Source organism: Haliaeetus leucocephalus, unplaced genomic scaffold (genome assembly GCF_000737465.1).
Source record: "Haliaeetus leucocephalus isolate CR32 unplaced genomic scaffold, Haliaeetus_leucocephalus-4.0 Scaffold932, whole genome shotgun sequence".
NCBI lineage: Eukaryota > Metazoa > Chordata > Aves > Accipitriformes > Accipitridae > Haliaeetus > Haliaeetus leucocephalus.
In genome coordinates this window covers 12,346,239-12,367,250 of record NW_010973368.1, presented here as the reverse complement: position 1 = coordinate 12,367,250, position 21,012 = coordinate 12,346,239, and the positions used below count along the sequence as shown (strand labels likewise).

The 21,012-nt window shown below is 38.0% G+C and overlaps 1 protein-coding gene across 1 annotated transcript in view; it reads right to left on the bottom strand.

Moving 5' to 3' along the window:
• Nucleotides 1-21,012, bottom strand: part of UNC79 (unc-79 homolog (C. elegans)) — a 100,281-nt gene that overhangs the window by 56,492 nt on the left and 22,777 nt on the right. Inside the window, exons 16-26 of the mRNA XM_010583876.1 lie at nucleotides 20,538-20,765; nucleotides 18,993-19,134; nucleotides 18,501-18,580; nucleotides 18,268-18,416; nucleotides 17,045-17,202; nucleotides 16,512-16,693; nucleotides 15,008-15,209; nucleotides 13,190-13,369; nucleotides 8,849-9,135; nucleotides 4,987-5,169; nucleotides 3,981-4,143 (exon numbers count right to left, since the gene is read on the bottom strand). Coding sequence (XP_010582178.1) covers nucleotides 3,981-4,143; nucleotides 4,987-5,169; nucleotides 8,849-9,135; nucleotides 13,190-13,369; nucleotides 15,008-15,209; nucleotides 16,512-16,693; nucleotides 17,045-17,202; nucleotides 18,268-18,416; nucleotides 18,501-18,580; nucleotides 18,993-19,134; nucleotides 20,538-20,765 — 1,954 coding nt within the window. The remainder of the gene's footprint in view (nucleotides 1-3,980; nucleotides 4,144-4,986; nucleotides 5,170-8,848; nucleotides 9,136-13,189; nucleotides 13,370-15,007; nucleotides 15,210-16,511; nucleotides 16,694-17,044; nucleotides 17,203-18,267; nucleotides 18,417-18,500; nucleotides 18,581-18,992; nucleotides 19,135-20,537; nucleotides 20,766-21,012) is intronic.

Here is a 21,012-nt window from a genome sequence, read left to right as displayed (position 1 = left end):
GACAGATTTTCAGGGAATTTTTCCCCCAGTGATCCTAGACCCCATCAGAGTCTAGCAACTATCACACCACATAGTCATACCTCCTCATCCTAGGGAGGAGTAAAGTGAGCACAGTTATACTTGCTGGTACTACCACTGCATTGGTATTTTGCTGTGTGAACACATTCATTGAGAATATTTTAAAAGGTCATCACTGTTGTTATTTTGAATTACATATTTTCACATAAACCAGAATATTCCTGATCATTATTATCCCCATATTTCAAAATGCTCCACATATGAATCACCATGCAAAAAAAAGCAGTGAGAAAAGTTGAGGTAGATGTTCACTGTAGTCAGAATTTTTCCCCCCGCCATGCAAACACCCGAAAGAAAAAAAGGCAGGCGGGTGGTGGTGGAAATCTCAATTTTTTTATAATATTCATTTCAGAAAGCTAAATTTGAAAACAAAATCCTTCCTATTTTTTGAAACCACCAAATGACCCTTTTTACCAATAGAAAACCATAATATTTGCAGCAGCAACAAAAATTTGCTTACCATAGAGTCCCACCTCATCAAATATCAATTTCTGGGAAAAAATAAATTTGAGCAAAAATTTTCAGCCCAATGGTGGAAAAAAATTGCAACAAATCCTCTTAAAAATTTTTACATTCAAAAGACCTTAAAGGTTCAGAAAACAACTGCTGAATTTAGGTATTTTTATTTTGGAGTGCCTACTTTGAGATTCCTGTACGAGAATTCATTCAGGGAAATGAGGAGTACTTGCTCTCAAAAGTCAGACAGAGTACTTGTATTCAAATCAGGCAATGCAACAAACTCTACAAAGAAAGGTGGTAGCTTGAGACTAAGAGTAGGAAATTGTATTTCTGCATGAGTTTATACCGACAAAACAATTCATACTTCTCTGAGCATTCATCTCAACTGGTTGATATTTCACCATTTTGCTGCCACCAATTCTTTTCAGTCTTGCAAAGAAAGTTTGAGATTCTTTATTGCAAGGTCCAGTTGGTGTATCATGAATATCAGATTCATCAAAAACACTGTCTTCCTCTGCTGGAGAAAGAAAAAACTTTATTACTCTTAAGAGAGTGCAATTCCTTGAATGAAAAGCTGTATATGTAACAAAACCTCAGCTAGTTTCAATTAAACTTGAATTGGAAAATGAAGAATCATCTGAAGTTTGCAAGAAAATTTATATCCCAGGTATAACTTTGCCATTCTTGTTACATCTTGAATTAAGGTCAGAAAGGACAGAGATAAATGAAAAATGGGTTACAATGCAACAAAAGTATACCAAAGCTTTTACCATTCTAAGCTGATCTTTTCTACTGATAATAATATAGATTCTGTAGATGGAAGAAATACAATAGATCTGAACACTGACTTGAGTAAATAACTTCTATAGTGCTCAGTGAGAAATGGTAAATGGAAGAAGATCAAAATTAGTACAAGAACTGCAAGGTCAGGAAAAAAACAGCAAAATAGGAAAGTGAAAAAGGAAGAAATGGATAATCTTGGAAAGTTGGTAATAGTAATAGAATAAGACCTAAGAGTATGAATTATGAAATTATTGCTCTAAGTAGTAATAGTGAAACATTATACTCTAATTTGAGACCTGCTGGTTGAAAATGGCAGAGAGAAAGAAAGTTATCCATCAAAAAATATCCACATCGCCTGTATGAAATGGCTATAAAAAAAGAAATAAAAAAAGAAAAAAATCCATATCTATTGTGTCTAGTGATTCGTCTCCAAGGAAATAGGAAACACTACTGAGACGATAAAGAAAACAGAGCGCTCGAGAGAAGAAACAAAAAAGTTTGCCTTGTTTATTCTAGGAAACAAACATGAAGAGGAAATGCATTTGGTGTCTAGGAGTGAAGAGGCAAGTAAGCCAAAGAGTTAGAATGACCAAAAACTGAAGACTTAAACTGGACATTAATATCTTTAGCTTTGAAATAGCTGGAAAGTTTCTGCTACATGTGAAGCTATGGAGCTGCCACCTAATAGCATAAAGGATAAGATAACTAACTGATATGATGAATCCAGAAAAATCAATCGAAGTTGATAATAAGAATTTCTACAGGGACTGGGTTTAATAAGTTAGGAGATCACTTTTAACGTCATGTCCTATGTGTCTAACTCCTTCCCCTGGGCAACAAATGCTTCTTCTCACAAGATTCATCATCAGCTCTACAACAGTCTGTACACTTGCCATGATCCCCTTAACAAAGTTTGGCAGAAAAATTAGGAAAAAGGTTCAATAGTGCAAAAATCCATCTCTAGCATAGGGATTCTTGCTGCCTGACAATGAAATCCTCATCTGTTGATCATCTAAACACCACCTTGGATGATGACAGCAGCACACACACTACCTGACCAGAGACTAAACAAGCCTCCTTAGAAAAGGTGGGAAAGGCTTCAACTTTCTAAGTCCCTATGGAATTATATTGGCTGCTTCTTGCAGGTAGAAGAAAACTTTTCTGCATCCTCTTTTTTCTGTAGCACTTCAGCAAAGGAGGAGAATCAGCCCTACGATTAAGTCAGCATTTACAGAGCAAAATTTGCCCATTTACGGTCCTTTCCCTCTAAGCAGCCCAAAGCCCTTCAAAACAGCTTTGGAAAGCAAGTAAATATTATTCTCCTTACTTTAAACATAGGCAAACAACGATGAAGTGAGACACAAGGCCACCCAAGGAATCAATGCTGGACATGGAATCGGAACACCGAGTTTACTAAACCTAACTTGGCACTTACTGTGAACCACAAGCTGGGTACTTAGGCACCTTGCTTTGTCTTAGAAATGTCTCAGAATCAATCCAGAAACAGAATGCATATTATAAATGTATTATTACTACCCTCAGCGTTATTAAGTCTTTATGAATTAAGTCATTAACTCAGCTCAAAATAAAGAAAAATTCATAGTAAGTCCACAGTTATCTGAACAGTTATCTTAGCCCTCCTCTAGCAATACAAAATGTCCAACTGGGTGAGAATATGCAATACATCATTTACATCCATTTTAAGGTTGCTTTAATTGGCTAAAGCTAAGTAACAGGGTGTTCAGGTAAACAAAATTTTGTGTCCTTGTTCTGCTAGATATCTTTTTATGAGCAACAAGCAGCAAAAGAGGAAAAGGTACTGACGTGCATGAAGAGTCCTTCTTGTATTCTTTGGAAGAAGTGCTTGCTGCACACTAGGAAGACTGTTTGAGAGGGAGGATGTAAATAGCAATAAGCGGCTAAAAGGCAAAACAGCTGAAAGGCAGCTAAAGATTAACATCAAAAGAACCTGTTAAACTTTGATCATAAATACTTATCACATAATAAACTTCACAATTGTAAGGACCTACACTCAGTGACACCACATTATTTCAAGCCCCCACCTTACACCAGTTCACACCATCACAGTACCTCTGCTACAGCTAGCAAGCACATACAGAGTTAACAACTGGATGCAGACTCTAAGGGTTGAATCATTCTCTTCTGCCTTTAGACATCCACATCATATACGTCTGCATGTAAGCTAGTCAACTTCAGCTCCTTTTACAGAGAAAACCAAACTATAGACTGAATTCATCATTTTCTCTTTTCAACATCAAGTATTTGCTACTATGCCATGTTATTATAAAGTATAATCAGAATGCTGTGTCAGACTGGTTGCACACTTTGTGTGTGGGCAAGATCAGTTATTATCGTCATAGAAAAGGCCAAGGACTATCCAGGCATAGTGACTGAACTACTAAGTCTAAGGTACATTCCCTCCAAGAGACTGTTAGACTGCTGTGCTATGGTAGCCTACAGAGAAATTGTCAATTTCTTTTACTATAGATGGCTATAGCTGGTCAGATACAACACACCTTAGACTTAATTCTGAGTATTATGTTCTAAAGTTCAGACCATATTTACCCATTTCTACAATATCTGCAAGACTTGATGAATTCAATCAATGACTATCATATAAATGAGAGTGTTAAAAGTACCTTTTTCCTTTTCACTGTATCGGCTTATGTTACTGTTGTCACTATACAAAGGACCAGCAGTTGCATGGGGCTTGCAGCTGTGATATTGAGCGTTGAGGGTATTGACTGTGATGTGGATTAGGTGAAGTACAATCTTGCTGATTTCACAGTCTCTGTAGGGGTACTGTTCAGTGAAAGAGAAAAACTTCAGCTTAAAAACTAACTTTTCTCCTTGGATAAACATTTAGGCAGTAAAAAAGAAAAATGACAAGAATATTGTCAGCTGGATGTCCTATGCCTTTCTTTGATCATACATTTCTAAATACATCATGAGAAGCAGAAGTGTTTTCATCTTTGTACACAGAATTATTTTAAAGTTTTAAAAATCCCTATTAGCAACATCTAACACATTGTTTTCTTGACTTCTATATGACAAAACCAGCTATTAATAATAATGCAAAAGGTCTCTCATCAGAACTGTTCTCCAAATACTCTATTTCAATCAGCACATTATCATTCATTTCTAGTATCTCCACTTCCTCATATGCCGTATAGACCTGATAGAAATTTGTTAAGCATATCAAAAGTATTCACAGCTCCATTTTAGTGCATAAACACACTACATTTTAACAACACTTCCTAAAAAGCATCACTCAACTAAAGAATACAAGCTGTTAAGCTGACACCCCACCCATTTAAAGTTACTAATATTTTTTAAAAACTAATTCTAAGTTACTCAAAATACTCTTCACTGGAACTTTATAAAGCATTTTCGTATTTTCAAATCTATATTTTTCTTTCTCAGGTAACCATGTGAAAAATATAGACAGCAGAAGTAAGAGGTCAGTAGCACAGATGAAAGCCTAACTACCTCAGACACTGAAATTAAATGCAGTAAGCAACCAAATCAAATCAGAGTGTTCTTTACAATTCCTTTCACTTGCAGTACAGTTAGATGTTCCCTGTAATAAATTTCAAATTGAAGTGTAAATTTGAATGTGGACGGCGTCTTTTTAAGACCACTTACCTTATAGAGAATGACAAGCAAAGCCTTTAACCACATCTGCCGAATGTGAGGTTTGAGGGACCAGAGGGAGCAGCGAGGAGGCTGCTGAAAGTAATGCCGTAGCTGAGGACAAGTGCAATATTTCAACACCTGCACCACCAAGGGAAGAAGGTGTTTACCCAGGTTGATGTTATAGTCCATCACCTGAAAAGAATAGTAGCACAGGAGTTAGCTCACCAAAATCAAATCCACTGACGTTGAAAAGCAAAATAACTAATACAGTTGAGGTATCAGTTAAGTGAAAAGAAACAGATGTTTTTAAGGAAGTCTCACTATCAGTTAGAAACTTTCTGCCAGCTTGCCACATTCTCATAAATTTAGCTACATAGGTAAAATGAAACAAAAAGATGTGTTCTGAAAATGTTTCATCCTGTACAGTCTAAATTTTAGCATGCATACATCGGCAAGTCATAAAATATATCATGCTGGGATAGCCTTGTATTATAGCCCAAGTTGATCATGCTTCAACAGACAAAATCATATTAGGTATATTCCATGTTTAACAGACAGGATGCAATTGTGGGTTTTGGGAGGAGGGTGTGTGTGTATTTTGGTTATTTGGGTTTGTATTAACACTGCATTGCCGGTTTTCATTATTTTTTCATCAGGCTTGTAACATTAGCTGTTGGGTGTTATTAAGCCCCATGTTCTGGAATCTGGTAATGAGACAAGAATCCCACTCTTCACTATGGCAAAGGTAAGAAATTGTCTGCGATGTTATGCAGAAAATCAAAGCATGCAAATTCTAAAGGATCCAAAAATAAAGCTAATGAAAAAAATCTTGCTCCAAATAAAATGCTCATCAATTTTAAGTGATAGTGTTGCTGTAGACAGGTTACTGTTATTACTGCTAGTCATAAGCCTTGCTTCCATCATGACCTTTGAAGAGCATCCTGCCATTTGGTGCTTATCCTTAAGGTTTGAATCCTGATTGTTAGGTGCAGTGTGGCCATATATTCCCACTACCCTGACACAACTGTGTTTTCAATTGAAACTGCATTGCTATTTTTCATTATCTTTCCATCAGTCTTGCAACATTAGCTATTTTTATTTAAAGCCATATGTCCTGAAATCAGCAACTAAACTAGATCATAACAAGGATCCACAAAGACCTTGTCTCTGACGCTGACCTATACTGGTTGACACCCAGGAAGGTGTAACAGCAGGCCAAGCAAACTCCAGCACAGCCCCCAAGATCTAACACATCCCTGCAGTTTCAGTGGACTTAGTGCACTTTACCAGGAGCCCTGTACATCTAAACAGACACAAACATCAGTTTCATCCACATGATCCATTTCCTTCAGGTCTGTATTTCTTTTTTTGGTTTTGTTTTTATTAGAACAAGGGGATGAGCCTAATTTACAAACAGAGAACTCATCTCTCAAGTTCCCTCCTGAACAAGCTGACTAGAAGTTTTTTCCCGTAAAATCCTCTAGTTCAATGTGCAGCTGTCTCAAATTTTTGTGCTGCATGCATAGAGCTAAATAGATGAATCCCATGTCTATCCATGCAGGGTTAGCCTGTCGAACAGATGATATATAATCACCAAATATGGTCTTACTGTGTAATGCCTTGTCCCCTCAGGGTGTGATACAGTTATACAGCATGGTTAGGAAAACTCATCCATACAAGGAAGACAGAGCCCTTCCTTAACACAGCACATACTGTAATGCAGACATGTCTTAAGCTGAACAGACACATTTTTTAAGTTGTCACGGGTAGATCTAGAATAAATGATGTTGCAAATGCTGAGCAGAGCTCAGCCTGGGATGCTGAGCAGTGCCCAGCACCGCTGGCTTCCTCACTCTGACAGGCTTGTACAACATTGCCACCATGCGGGGCAATGCTGCGGTGACTGCTAACACCAAAACTTGGCCACTTCTGCTGCTAGGGAGTGAAAAAGGCATTTTGTGCTTTCAAGAATTCCAAATATATAAAATTTTATGATGCAAAATACTAAGAGACATTGATTTTTCTTTTTTTTTTGAACTGACCATTCCAAGCAAGCTTGTAATCAAAATCAACGAACCAGCAAGTCAGCCCAATCCCAACCTTTGTGGAGCTGACTGGGGAAAGCAAATATTTATGCCTAGGGGAGGGAGTGTAACTGAAATATCTCTTATAAAAGAAAACTCTGTACTGAGTTTTCACTCTGTAAATGCATCTTCAGATTGCAAACAGCATTTCTCTTGCAGCAAAGGTGATTCCTAACACAAAGCAGCCCTACAGCTATGAAAAAAATCCCCCTAAAATATAAATTAAAGTTTTGATGTCTGCTACATGGAGAAAAATCCTCGCCTACTGAAGTTCTCAAACTCCATTTGACATCAGGGGAGCCAGGATTCAACTACGAAGCTTTTCAAACAGAAATGGTGAATTTGGCTATCATGAGACATTTTAAAGGTGAAAGAGGAAAGGCAGGGGCTGATATTTAGAGTTGCAGTAAGTAGTACTTCTGAAAATCATGTCAATTATGATCCCTGAAGTTTGGCGATCCAAACTTGGAAAACATGTAGAAAAACATGGAAGATACTGCCCTGTGACTAAACTGCCACTTCCAGACTCTCAATAACAGGCCTGAATCTCCTTTTACATGCTTCAGCTTAAAACTGTACAGATGAAAGATGACTGACAACACATAGCAACAGTGCTCTGAGACAATGGATCAGGATGCATTTGCAGCTACCCAGTTTGCATTAACACCTTCTATTTTGCCTGCTGAAATATGGATACCTGATTTCTCCATAACTGTGAAAGTTTATCCAAGTATCTACATTACAATTGACTCTGAAAAAATCACTGATTCCAGTGTATGAACCAGAAAATCCTGAGAAGAATTGCAGATACAGAAGAGGCCAGGATAGCTTTGAACAATGTTTGAAGGTTACAGTGGGCATTTTAAGAGCTGGGGCAGGGGGAAATCTGAAATCACAGCCCTCTCTCTCCCCTAAGGTAATCCTTTATGAGAGACTGTGATAAGGAAAAAGCGCGGAAGTAATAATGATGGTTCACTGCAAATAATAAGAATACTATGCAAATGTGAAATGTTTTTCAGCCTAGCATCACCAACTACTCTATCAGTAAGAATTAATTGAGCCTTAGAAGAGCCTTGTGAGGTAGGAAATGACAGTCGTCCTTACAAGATGGAGAAAGAAGGCACAAGGCAAGGATGTGCTCAGTCATTTATCACAGCAATATAGGCAGAAGTTCATCATGGTGGCACTACTCCCTAGGAAAGGGAAAACAAAGTCCTTGTGCACTCTAAGGAAGAAGGAGAATCAGTCTCCTGCAAAGTGAAGAATGTGGAAGAGTTTACAGACCATTCACGCTGGGAAACAAGCAAGGGCACATGGGTCCCAGGTCTTCCTGAATGGGAAAGGAGGAAATGACATATAAGGAAAACAAGGCATTCAAAGGCTATGGAAAGAGGGCAAAGAGGTTTGGAGCAGTCTCTGATTTTTCATACAGTGGTAGTATTTGCATGCCTACACACACACAAAACTGTTATCTCTATGCCAATGATGCAGCAAGTTTAGAGTACTAGTAAGAAATTAGCATACTTCTATTTAACTACCTACTTTTTAACTGCAAAGTAGAAACCTACAAAAAGCACTTGATTAGGCTACATGGAGCCTTCTGAGAGTAAAGAAAAAGCAGCCATCCTTATTCCCAAATACTTTCACCAACTGAAGAGGCATTAAGGAGATTTAAGTAGGATTACTGCACTCAGCCATTATTTTGGTACAAAGAAGGCTGTGCTACCACCATTTCAACAACAGGCAATGAGAAAGAGCTGCAAAAAGTAGTAAGTGCCTTCACCTACTTGTGCTATTCCAGCAATAAAGGCATTAAAGCAAGTCGAAACACGCATTTTTTGTGGTGCAATCATGAAACATCCTTCCTGCTGATCATAACCAAGCAGGACGTACAGATGGCGCTTGACTGTGTTGAAAGCTTTAGCGCTGCTGATGTCCGACTCAGCGCTGCTCTCATCCTTTGCCATGAACTTCATTAGCACAGTAATGAGCTGGTGGACAGTCTGGTGATCAATCCCAGCATCCTCTGGCAGCAGGTCTTTTATTGTGTTATCATTCTCTGGGGAGGGTTGTCCTATCAGCACAGGAGAGACATTGGTATCAGACACTAGATAAGACTGTCAACAGGGTACAAAATACACCAGAATTTTTTTCCAGAGTTCATTGCTCCATTTCTGCCCAAATGCACATGGTGAAGTCACAGGAGATAGGCATGCATTTCTGAGGGCATTGCTCCCCTGTTGCATCAGGCTCAACAGCACAGTAACACCTACTGTGTACACTGAACTCCGTTTCTCAGCTTTCCCATGTTTAACAGAGCTGCTTATCTTCCCACCCCAGTGCATTTCTGTCAAATTGAGTGCTATTATTCCTTGGCATCTATGCAGTAAAGGAGAATCAAATCCCACTGCCACCAGATTCTTATCTGGCATAGTTTTCAGTCTTTCCTCAGCAAATGTTCGTGGACATTAGTCTTTGCCAGCAGAGGATGTACAAAACGGCAAGAGATGAAAAAATTCTACCAAATAATGATCAAACACAGAATGAAGACCACCCCTTTTAAAAATGTGTCCATATTTCTCTCAAATAACTTCGGCCAAAATGTAGGCACTATAATTTATTAGGTTTTATGACACAATGTAGTACATCAAAACTTTGTTGGCTTTTTCCCAGAGAAGAAGCCTAAGACTTGGTTTATAAACACTGAATCAATCAGTAATACTTTGCATAGGAATATGATTGTGTGAAAGACAAGAGACTACTTACAAAGCACAAGGAAGCTTGGGTGCTGGCTATCACTATCCAAGTAAAACAGACATGCTGCAAATAACAGTTGTCAACTGGGCAAGTATTTTCATTTTCATACTTCAATTTTTTTTTTAAATACAATATTTCCAGTTGCTTTTAAGACCATATATCATTAGTAGAATTCTCTAGTAACTGCCTTTGGAGCTACCCTCTTCCATTTCACCCTATGTGTAAGGCCTTTTTTTAGTGCTTAGCAGTTCCTATGATCTATGTTATACTAACACTAGGAACTGAATTCATGAAAAGCAAAACATATTTCACACATCAGTATATCAGATTGTTTTTATTAAATAATTCTGAATAAATGCATAGCTAAAGCACAGTATATTATTCCAACATGCTCTATTTTAAAACAGTAATTTAAATTAATATAAATAAAATGCATTATATATGCATTATATGCAATAATAAGTAAAAATTATTTCCACTAAGATAATCAAAGAGAACAGAAAATATTATTTTGACAGATCAAAACACGGCAATAGTTGGAAATTAAGTTTTTATTACACCATTAATTTTAGTTTGTTCATTAAACACTCTAACTGTTAACAATTAAAATTAATTGTTACTAAAATGTATTCTGATGTATTTTGTGATCCGTGGTTAAAAAGCTATCTAACAGGGAATAATTGAGATAAAGCAAGCTGGTATGAAGCAGCTTGCTTTATCTACTTGTTTTTCTTTCAAGGATAAATCCTTTCAACTATTGGACACAGTCCTTACTTTTGCAAGAACAGTTTAAGTCGAAGTTTACAGGACAGATCCTACAAACAAGATTAGCTCAAAGTATACTCTTGAAATTGCTCCTGCATGCCTGTGTTAGGGTTACTAGCCAGCAACTAATATCCACTTAGCCTGTTAGACTTACATGCCTTAGGATTCATGTAAATTCATAACTATATATTTATAGCAAATGCTAAAAATTGTTTTAACATTCTAATTTACCCATATTCTTAATGTAATATGCTATTCTGACCAGGGACTCTTTTGCTGGTACAACTGCATCTGTCTTAGGTTCTTCACCAGCAAAACTGCACTGTCTGTGATTTTTTAAAATAATTTTTAAATATTTTACATTTTATTGGTGGGTGAGCAAAGGGGTTTGTTTGATTGGCTGTTTTGCTGAGCATAGGAGAAGGTTGCTATTTCTATGATAGGTGAAAAAGAAAACTAGGAGGGGAATTTTCAGAATCACTTCTAGTAAGAATAACTTTCCTTTACTGGTCTCACTTTGGTAAAAAGAAACCATGAACTTCATATTACATTTTTTATCCATACACTTTTCACTGTGATTTTTTATTTACAGAAACCTTCCTTCAAAATGAAAATTCTCTATGCAAACTGTTGCTGGACGAAGATTTGCAGATGCAAAAAGAAACCAATAAATTCTGAAATAATTAGAATCAGAAATACAGCAAGTACCATTTTCAGAAGCACCGTAAAAATGTATATAGAAAATAACTTTAGCTTTGTGGACATCAACTGAGAAATAATCTTTCCACATATTATAGCCAGGTTAAAATTTTCCATGAAATTGTATCAAAAAGATGCCATTTTCATAAAGATTATATTAGATTGTTTTCTTCAGCTCTACTTATTTTCATCTCTATTACATGTTGTGAGATTTTCACTAAAACAAAGAAGAAGATAAGATGAAATGAGACTAAATGATTGTGGGGCTCTAAATAAATCCTGGTTCTCCAAACAGAACTCAATGAGTTCTGACAGAAGGGTGACATCTTCACAAATTGTCAGTAAATATAAAATAAGGGACTTACTTAAGATGCCTATAAGCATACAGAGGAGACAAGTGTAATTTACAGTACTGACAATCAAAGGCATTCTGTCAGCTGTCTCTAAAACCTGAAGGCCAAAGATCAGGCTGAACATAGGTGACCCATAGGGCCAGCCTATTAAAGATTTACTTGTTCCTGCAAGCAATGAAACACAGGAGGGTGAGGCACTGCCGGCATAGCTGAGTGCCTCTGAATAACCTCCCCCCAGCCCCAAAGTACTATTTACAACTGGGGGCAGTTTTCAGTACAACTCAAGAGCAAAACTTCACTTTGCACCTTTTGGAACCATGAGGAGACGTGATTTCACTGTGCCTTTTAGACAACTTCCATCTTGCATAAGTTTATCTCATGAGTCGACAAGAAAGCCAGTGCTAGTGCCTTCCTTTTCCTGTTCCATCAAAACACCCTGCCTTGTCAAACCCACCTGGTGTTTGCTCTGGTGTTCCTCCAAGTGCTGGAGCAGACTGCTCGTGTCTGGTCAAGCTCACAGCTTAAAAAACAACAAAAAAAAAGCAACTCTGTTTAAAAAGGCAGTACTGACATCTTATACTTCAGCATATATTCAGTGCTAGCATATTTATGTTCATTTACTCATGCACTGTTGTCACGCAGTGAGTGTAACCATTTGAAACATGTCACTTCTGTGCCTTACAGATTTTGCGTACCATGTTCTATAACTCTAGTGTTTGCCATCGTTCAGTTTTGCTGATACAAGAGTCACCACACAGGAGCCCCTGTGCAGGATCAGAAATTGGTCAAGAAGGATCACCTGAGTCCCAAAATATGGTGGTGGTTGTTTTGGAGAAAAGAAATTACCTTTTAACTTAATAGTTCACCAGCACCCAAGTTTGAACATTTTATCAGTTCCTATTATATGGGTAGGAGCAATGTGAGAGGTCCAATTTGAACATAAAGACTAATCTGGGTTTGTAAAATTCTCTAATTGAGAATGGGTAAGCTTTATTTCTGCTTGGAAAGATATCTGTACAGCGCTCCATAAAGGCCTATGATTTTCCAGCACCTAGGTCCTCCTATAGAAGCTGGCAGGAATGATGAGTTGCATGGACATTGTTTTCTTAACAAAGGAATTCTGAAGATATCCAAAAGCTCATTTGAGACATTAACAGTTGCTTTTAAGATGTCTAAGATATGCTGCATACACGGATTAAAAATTACAGTTAATAAATAAATAACATAGGAATTTTTCTGTAAAGACTGTATCTATTTTAGACAAAAGTACTGCGTATTAGCCACAAATAAAAATAAAGATCTATCCACAAACTAGTCTTGGAGCATTTTGTTCTGGCATTTTAAACAAACACAGCATAGACATAATGTTTGTCTATGTTCTTTGTCAAACTCACTAACTTGTCATTATTTGAATAATGCCCAAATCAGTCAGAAACCTAAATTTGCTATCCCAATTGGGTAAGTGTTGAGAATTCTGATGTGTACCCAACAACAGGATACGATCCTAAGGGAGAAGATACAGGTGTGTCACAAAAATATAAATAGATACTCAACGAATTTTGGTGGTTAAGGTTTCTGGAAGGGAGAGCGCTCTCTTTGACTCCACTGGTCCCTTCACACTGTCCCTCAGGGAACGCACACTCTTCTGACGATTACGTGCGAAACGAGCCCTCTTGATCTTCCACATTGCTGCATCACTGAGGTTGGCGACATTTGTCCGGACAGCAGTGATAGCTTTGCAAATGCAATTGACCAAGTTAGGATTCATTCCACAGCATGGTGAGGCCCTAATGCTGCCAAGTGCCAAATGCAACTGGGCCCCAGGTCCCACTCAAGTCAAGAAAGCTTCATATGGGCTCGAGGGGTCCATCTGCAAGGTACTCATTTGCATGCTCTTGTTCTGAAATCCATAAAACCCCAAATGGCGTAACTGTGTTAAAAAAATTATGATGTTACTTCTTTCTTTAGAGATTGGATAAAAACACATTCTTGAAACTAAAACCTGAATTTCAGGCTAAGGGGATATAAGCTGTCCTCTGTTTAAAGTGGCAGAAATCTCATGAGTATGGATCACTTTTAGTGCACTCATGTGGCCTCTAGTTTTGCCTCACTGACCTCCTGTCCTGCCTACACCTATCATCCTGGATTTGAACAGCGCCTCCAAAAATCTGTGAGTGTGATTATGTGTTTACAGTGGTGTTACCAGCAGTATCACTACATGTCTTAATGTGGTCACCAATAGTTTTCTATACTCATGTCTATAGTACATTCGAACCCTTTGAGTTTAGGTGAGCAACTAAAGCCAGTGAGCCCATCCTTTGCACCACTTTTATCTTTGAAAAGGCAAAGAAAAAGGCTGAAAAGAAACCTGAAAAATATATTTTGCATATTTTAATTTTTAAATCACTCCCAAATATTCATATTTAAAGATATGACCCTACATTTGCAGCCAGAGGTGCTGGAAACCAGTGCTGAGATTCCCTCCTCAGGCCACAGCAGCAGTTCCCAGCTTTGGGTCAAGCTACTCACATATGGAGAAGAAAATATGTTTGCAGTTCCACTCATCTCCTGTATAGATACAGCAGCAACACCTGGCCTTTTTTAGGCTCTGGGCTCCATGCAAGTGTAGAAGGAGGCATTAGGCTGCTGAGGGAGAACACGCTGTCCTAACAGCTGTCTCCACCTCCTCCAAGCAAATCACATGGAAATAGATCTGCTTCATGGGCCACCACTTGGTTAAGCAAGTTTTCAATTACTCAGCATGTTAAACAATCATGCACAAACTATTTTTTAGCCTCCCACAGTGAATGGAAGGAGACATGGTATCTCATCAAGAAACCAAGTATGAACAGGACAAACATTTACAAACACTTGTCACTGCAGGAATAGTTAACTGAGAACCAGCTCTAAGAGTCCATGTACCTCTTGTGCTATGCCCCATATATTTGTTTCTTTTTCAAGCATTATACAGCTCCTAGGGCTGTCTTTGTATAGACCACTACAGAACAGGGTCAGGCATGACCTAGGCCTTTGAGAATAGCAACGTTGATAGCATAAGAACATCTACAAAAGAACAAGTGGGTTAATGCAGGCTGCAGCTAATCATAGAACCAGACCACATTTCAACCAAGGCTGGCAATCACATCCTAGTGAGAGTAAAACATGACGCCCAAAGGTGCAACAGAATATAGCCTAATCTGTATTCAGGCAGTCAAAAAATGTTCTCTTTGAATTCTGCTCTTTTGGCATGAAAGATTACTTAACTACAGATAATTTATACAGCTGAGACCTACATCTCTCTCAGACCCTTGCAGGCAGCTGAAATTCCAGAAGCTGATAAAAGGTGATGATATTGATTTGGACTCTGCTTACTTGTTGGGAAAGGGAATTCTTTGTTGCAGTCCAGATGAAGCTGTGCTTCCAGAGACAGGGTCTCAAAGCGATTCACAAAGAACTCCCAGCTCAAAGCTGGAATATCCGCTTTCAGAAAATGAAGTAGCAAAAGCTTACTAAGAATTGTGGGCCTGTCCTTGACAACTGTGTCAAACTGGAAATCAAGGCAGAGGCAGAGACCCTATAGAAGGAAAAAAAAAAAAACAAACCAACACAGAACTGAGATGTGAAAACCTTAAGCATTTTTTAAAGCAAAGGGAGGTCAAAGCTCGTAACTTCTCCTGTTAATTAGTACAGGATAAAGGTTTAGCTCCTTTTTCCTACCAAGTCCTTTAAGTCAGAACTAATGCTACTGATATCAATGGAAAAGTAAGGTAAGTAAGGAGATAAATGAACATCATATTTAGAATGTAGAATTTGCTAAGATTTTAAGGAATACAAAGGTATAAGCAAAGTGCCATCCTACTGCACATTTGGTACACAATATCAAAGTATTCTCTTCACACACCCCTCCCTGAGAAAAAGCTTATATTTAGGCAACTGAATCAAGCCCCTAATTACAAAAAGAATGAATCACCAAGCCCAAACATAGGAAGAAAGATTATGCAGTGAAGTGTATCAGAAGCACTTTGCCTCAAAATGCTTCTGTATTTTATTTGCACTAGAATTTTGGGTGTAGCATCAAGACTTATGTTTGCGAAGAAAACCCACAGACTAAATATGAAAGTGCAGTATACTGGTAACAGTCGCAGTGAACTCAGTGAATTCAAGTTCTCTGGAAGCTATTTTGAAAAGACACTATAGGGAATAAAACTAGCAAGTATTAACAGCTTTTTATAGGCAGTAACACTGAACTTTTTAAAATACATATTCATTCTATTCTCCAGAGAACTAAAATGAATTGTGCACTAAGAATTTTTTTTTTATCTTGCTTCTTTACATAGGCTCTGATCCACTTTCATACCTGCTTAGTTTTAATCATGAGAATTCTGATTGGCAGGGTCTCTCACATGCTGAAAATTACATGCCTAAGTAAATCTTGAAAAGATCAAGAGCATGTTTGGTTCTGCTTGAAAATATTTTCTCACTGTCAGCTCAGGAGGGTGTCATAAGACTTACAATTTTTTTTTTTTAATTGAAAAATGTCAATAAATTTTAAAATAATAAAAATCATTTACAGCTTTCTACCATAGCAGTTCAAACACAATAGTAATCCTTTGCAGTCATCAAAGTTTTTACGGTTGGACTCGATGATCTTAAAGGTCTTTTCCAACCTAAATGATTCTATGATTCTAAGTTGGGGCTAGAGCAGTATCATTTCCCTTGGCTATTTTGTGCATTTGTCAATTACCAAGACCCATAAGGCTCTTGCCAGAAAAGGTATTAGCAGTGACCATGATGCTGTAAGCCTGAACTGCTTTGAACTTTGGGTGAAAACCCAGATTCTTGTTTGAATATACTTTTTCCCATATAATGAACCTACCTGTAAAGCTGGTCTCTTTATGGTGTCAAGTAATAGCCCCGCTCTTGTAGCTACTGCTGGGTTGACATCTTCCACAGCAGTCAGGAAACAGCAGAATGCATGAGCCAAAGAGTACTTCAGTAGGTGGTTTTTTGTCACAGAGTGAATATCCAAAAATCTGCACAACACAGCCACCTTCTCCACTGTAGCAGCCATGCCCCAGACAAAGAAAATATGTATATTAATTTAGGCAATGGCTTCTTTATGTCCTGATTAATATATCTCTCCTAGAAATATGCACATCTGAGAAAGTAACAACAAAAAATAGCTGGAAAGTGTTGTAATTTTGATTTCATTTTGATTATCCAGAATGTCTCATGTTCTCCTCTATTTTACCATTGTTGTGCCATGGTTTTGCACCAGACTATCTCCAAAACTCCCCAAAGTAGCAAAAAGATAATAATCTATTACAGGTCTCCTCAGTTACAGCAGAGAAAGCTCTACCTCTTCAGTGAAGCAACAAAGAGTAAATAGTGTATATTTCTCAGGCCTACCTGCTTCAAATCTCATCTTCCAATCTTTGCTGTTGAAATTGCTGTTTATGATTGTCCAGAAAATGTCAGCTCCATGGGGAAGCGAAAGTGCATGAAGAAGAAGTGGGACTGCCAGGGAAGAAAGCTGAGAGAACTCAGACTTCACAACTCCCCATAAGCTGGAAAGACCAAAAAGAGCAAGCCTGCTTATAAAAACACTCCCTTGACATCCTTTCTTCTAAATCTCTACACTGTATTGTTGGTGGGAATGCACTTTTCATGAAAATCTCTATGAGCCATCCTGGGCATTTACGTGAATACTACAGAGTTGCTGGCAGGAGGAGAGAGCTACTTGCAAATCTTCAAATACAGCAGTTTTTCTTGAAAATCCAGGTTCAAATATTCCTTACATTGAAACACTTCAGATTTGACAGGAGTTTGGCTAATTCAAGGCACAACTGCCATGGATATAGTCTATGCTATGAATTAGCAGTTTCAGCGCGACCAGCTTCAGCGCATAAGCCACATGAACTGTCTTGGCACCACAAATCACACGCATCCACAAATGACTAAGACATTGGGTGTTCACAATTTGCTTGTATTTAGATTCGGGACGGATCCTCTAGTCTGCTAAAAGCCTACAGTCTCAGGAGATGCTCAATGAAATTGATAGAGAGCAGCTGTAAGCACTGATGAACACACTCTATTTCAGAACATCATATGCTGATGTTTATTTAGTGAGTTTTCTGCAAAAGTCTGTTACTCTGAAGAGAATCTTAAAATGCACAGACTTCAATCCAATTCACTCTGATTCTAAATGAAAAAACTTCCTTTACCTCTTAAAAATAAGGTGCAATACTATTGTTCTCTCAGCTTTAATGCTAAAGCCCTATAAACTGTGTGCCTCCCTCTACCTCATCCTTTATTTTATTCTGTAGAGTCAGGGAAGATACCTCAGTCTCAGACAATGCTATTATTCAATATGAGCAGCTCTGACTCACTGCAAAACAAGTGGTGCATGACAGAGTAGCCCTGACAGACAATGCAAGGTACCTTACTTTCATTTGCAACTTCTTAATTAGCCTGTGCAACATGCCTTCATACAGCTACTTAACCTTTCCGGACTTCCCTATCACCCTTTGTTAATTTTGCACACTAAACCTGCAAATTCTTTGGCGCCAACAACGAATGTATAGTTGGAGAACCAGCTAAGTGTGAAGACAAAATATGCGATGAAAACATACCTTGCAATCAGCATGTGATCTTGAATATAGGCAAGAAATTGTGGATGGTCCTTTCTTGCTATATACAAGCATTCCCCATGAAGACAAAGGATCTTCAGACAGTTCAGCATGTTAAAAAGAATGTCTGGTTCTTCAAATCTTGACATTTCCTGTGTAAGCAGATGTACTACTCTCAACACAATGACACCACTTAACCAAAAATTCAAACTAAACAAACAAGTAATCAATGTTACCTGCAATATAGTGTATATGAGCTTCAAGGTAACTGGAAGTTGCTGATAACAAAATTTTCTTTCTGTGTCATTCTTTATTGCTGTTAAAAATGTAAGTTACATAAAATGTTGTTAAAGTTCTCTCATCTGTGGATTCAGAATGAAACTAAAGAATGTCAAAGTGATGAGAGATAAATTAATTCTAGCCACAGTAACCCTGCAGTCAGTAAAGTTACAACAGCATGGAATTTGGTATGCAATGTATTTGCTACTTTATACGTTCAAAAAGCCAAGATTTCTTCTAACACTTTTTTGAGAGACAATCACACTTGCTATCAACATAAACACATCTTTCCTATTTAATTAATTTGTTAAAGAATTAAATGCATGAGAAAAAAGTGACTGTGCATTGCTGGACTTGAAAGACTGCTTCAGAACCTTGTATTCTACATGAGTAGAAGCGTTTCATTTAAAGCCTTAATGAAATTCTCAACTTTCTCACCCTCCACCTACCAGCATTGTCTGTGGTCTCCGTGTGATTTCCTGGGTTTTCTCCATGTTTTGGTGCCAATTTGTCTTCCTCTTCTCCTTCAGTTCCTATAATAAACTCAGGTCTAGTATACAGAAGACTATCCTCGAGGTTATCTGTGGGCTCCTTTAAGAATATAATAAGTTAAATTTGTTTCTTGATGTTATCTAAACACGAGGCCATATCCTGCCATTTAAGTTACATTTGGTGTGATAAACTGAGCTCAAATGAGGCAGAAACTGTCTAGTTCCATGTACACTTGTGCATTCAAATCACCTGTGCATCTAAAATTCCGCATCAGCACATACCAACAAGACTATGTTTCAAACATGGATTTAAGTGATACTACTTAACAGAAATTGTATATCCATATTGGAGCTGAGATGGATCCAGTCACAGGGCTGTAGTTTCACCAAACTTGTCATCCATGCCTCAGAGGAGTAGCAGATGGGAGCAGGGCATGTTTCCTCCACTACTGTAGAGTTACAGGCTTAGAGGTAGGAGCTACCTCAATCACTTTTATATTGAAAAAAGGACCAGGCTGGAGTTACTCCTGCCTGTGGCAAGGAGCTCAGGATTACAGTTGCCATTGTGACATTTACGTTATAAATTGCAAGGTGGATCCTAGAAATTGTACCAAGCCCCAGCACTCAAAAAACTTCACCACTTGCTACTTTATGGTTGAGGTGAGAATTTAAACTGAAATGGCATGAGATGATTTTTCTAGCACAAGTTACTGAAAAACCACATGCACAATACCTACTATTAGCATACACATCCAAATGGAATTCTGAAACTTTTACACATCAAAAGGCATCACTATGCCCACCATTGAAAAAAAATTACTAATAAACATCCTGTCACTACCATTCCAGAGCAAATGAGCACTCAGAATAAGGGGAACGATGCTGTCTTCTGAACTATGAGATGGAACAGTTATGTATAATAGACATACAGCTTAAAATAAATTAATCACACCACAGGTAATGCTTTGATTCTTCTGCAAAGCTACAAAGGACTTTAATGATGACTAGCAATTGGAGAGTACATATCTGTGTCTGATACTCAATCTGAAGTATATTCGGTTTTTCAACAGCGCTCAACATTTTCAACAATCAAGCACCAAATAAAACTTGCTCACTTGACAACTGAATCGCTCAAAATCATTAATCACGTCAAAATATCCACTCTTAGCTTTTAAAAGATGAAAAGCACTAAGCATTAACATTTCACATTTTATTTAAGACAGAGTATCATAGGAGTGCCCTTCCAAAGTGAAACAGCACTTTAATGTTGATGGGGGAAGAGTTCATACTGGATGAATATTGCCATCTTCCTTGGGTTCTTTGAATCAGTTAAGAAATTTAAAACTTAAGAAATTTTACAGTTCAATGGCATTTTGCTTTAACCTCCCAAATCCTCCATGCCAAAGGTCAGTGCAGCTTTGCTCCCTTGCGCACAATGTAATGAGAACAATGAAGAGGAGTTTCAGTACACCAATAATATAGGCTCTTTCCTGCTCTACTTACCACAAGCCTGATTTCTTCTTTCGGAGCAAGCTGTTCCAGCAGCTCAAAACCCAGCTGGTAACACAGAATGCTGGATTGACACAGACCACATTCAACTGCTTTTTCATCTTTCTGACAGGTGTGAGAACCACCCCAGGGTGCCTGGAACACATTGTTTATGATGGATATTATATCTTTTGAAATGCTGTTCTCTAAGCCCAAAGTGACACCATCATCCTGGAGTTCCATCTGAAAGAGAGTGAAAAGAGTAAGGACTTATTATTTATTTGAAAGCCAGAGCACTAACTATTCTGCTTTTTCCTACATTTCTGCTAGTGTTATATTACAGTACTGGGAAGAGTATGAGATAAACTGGAACTCACAATTTTAAACTGCCACTGGTGTTGAGGCCCAAGCTCGAACAGCTTGAAATAGACAATTTCAAGCACAGGATCCATGGATTTTACCTGGAGACAGTTATCCAAAACACTTGGCC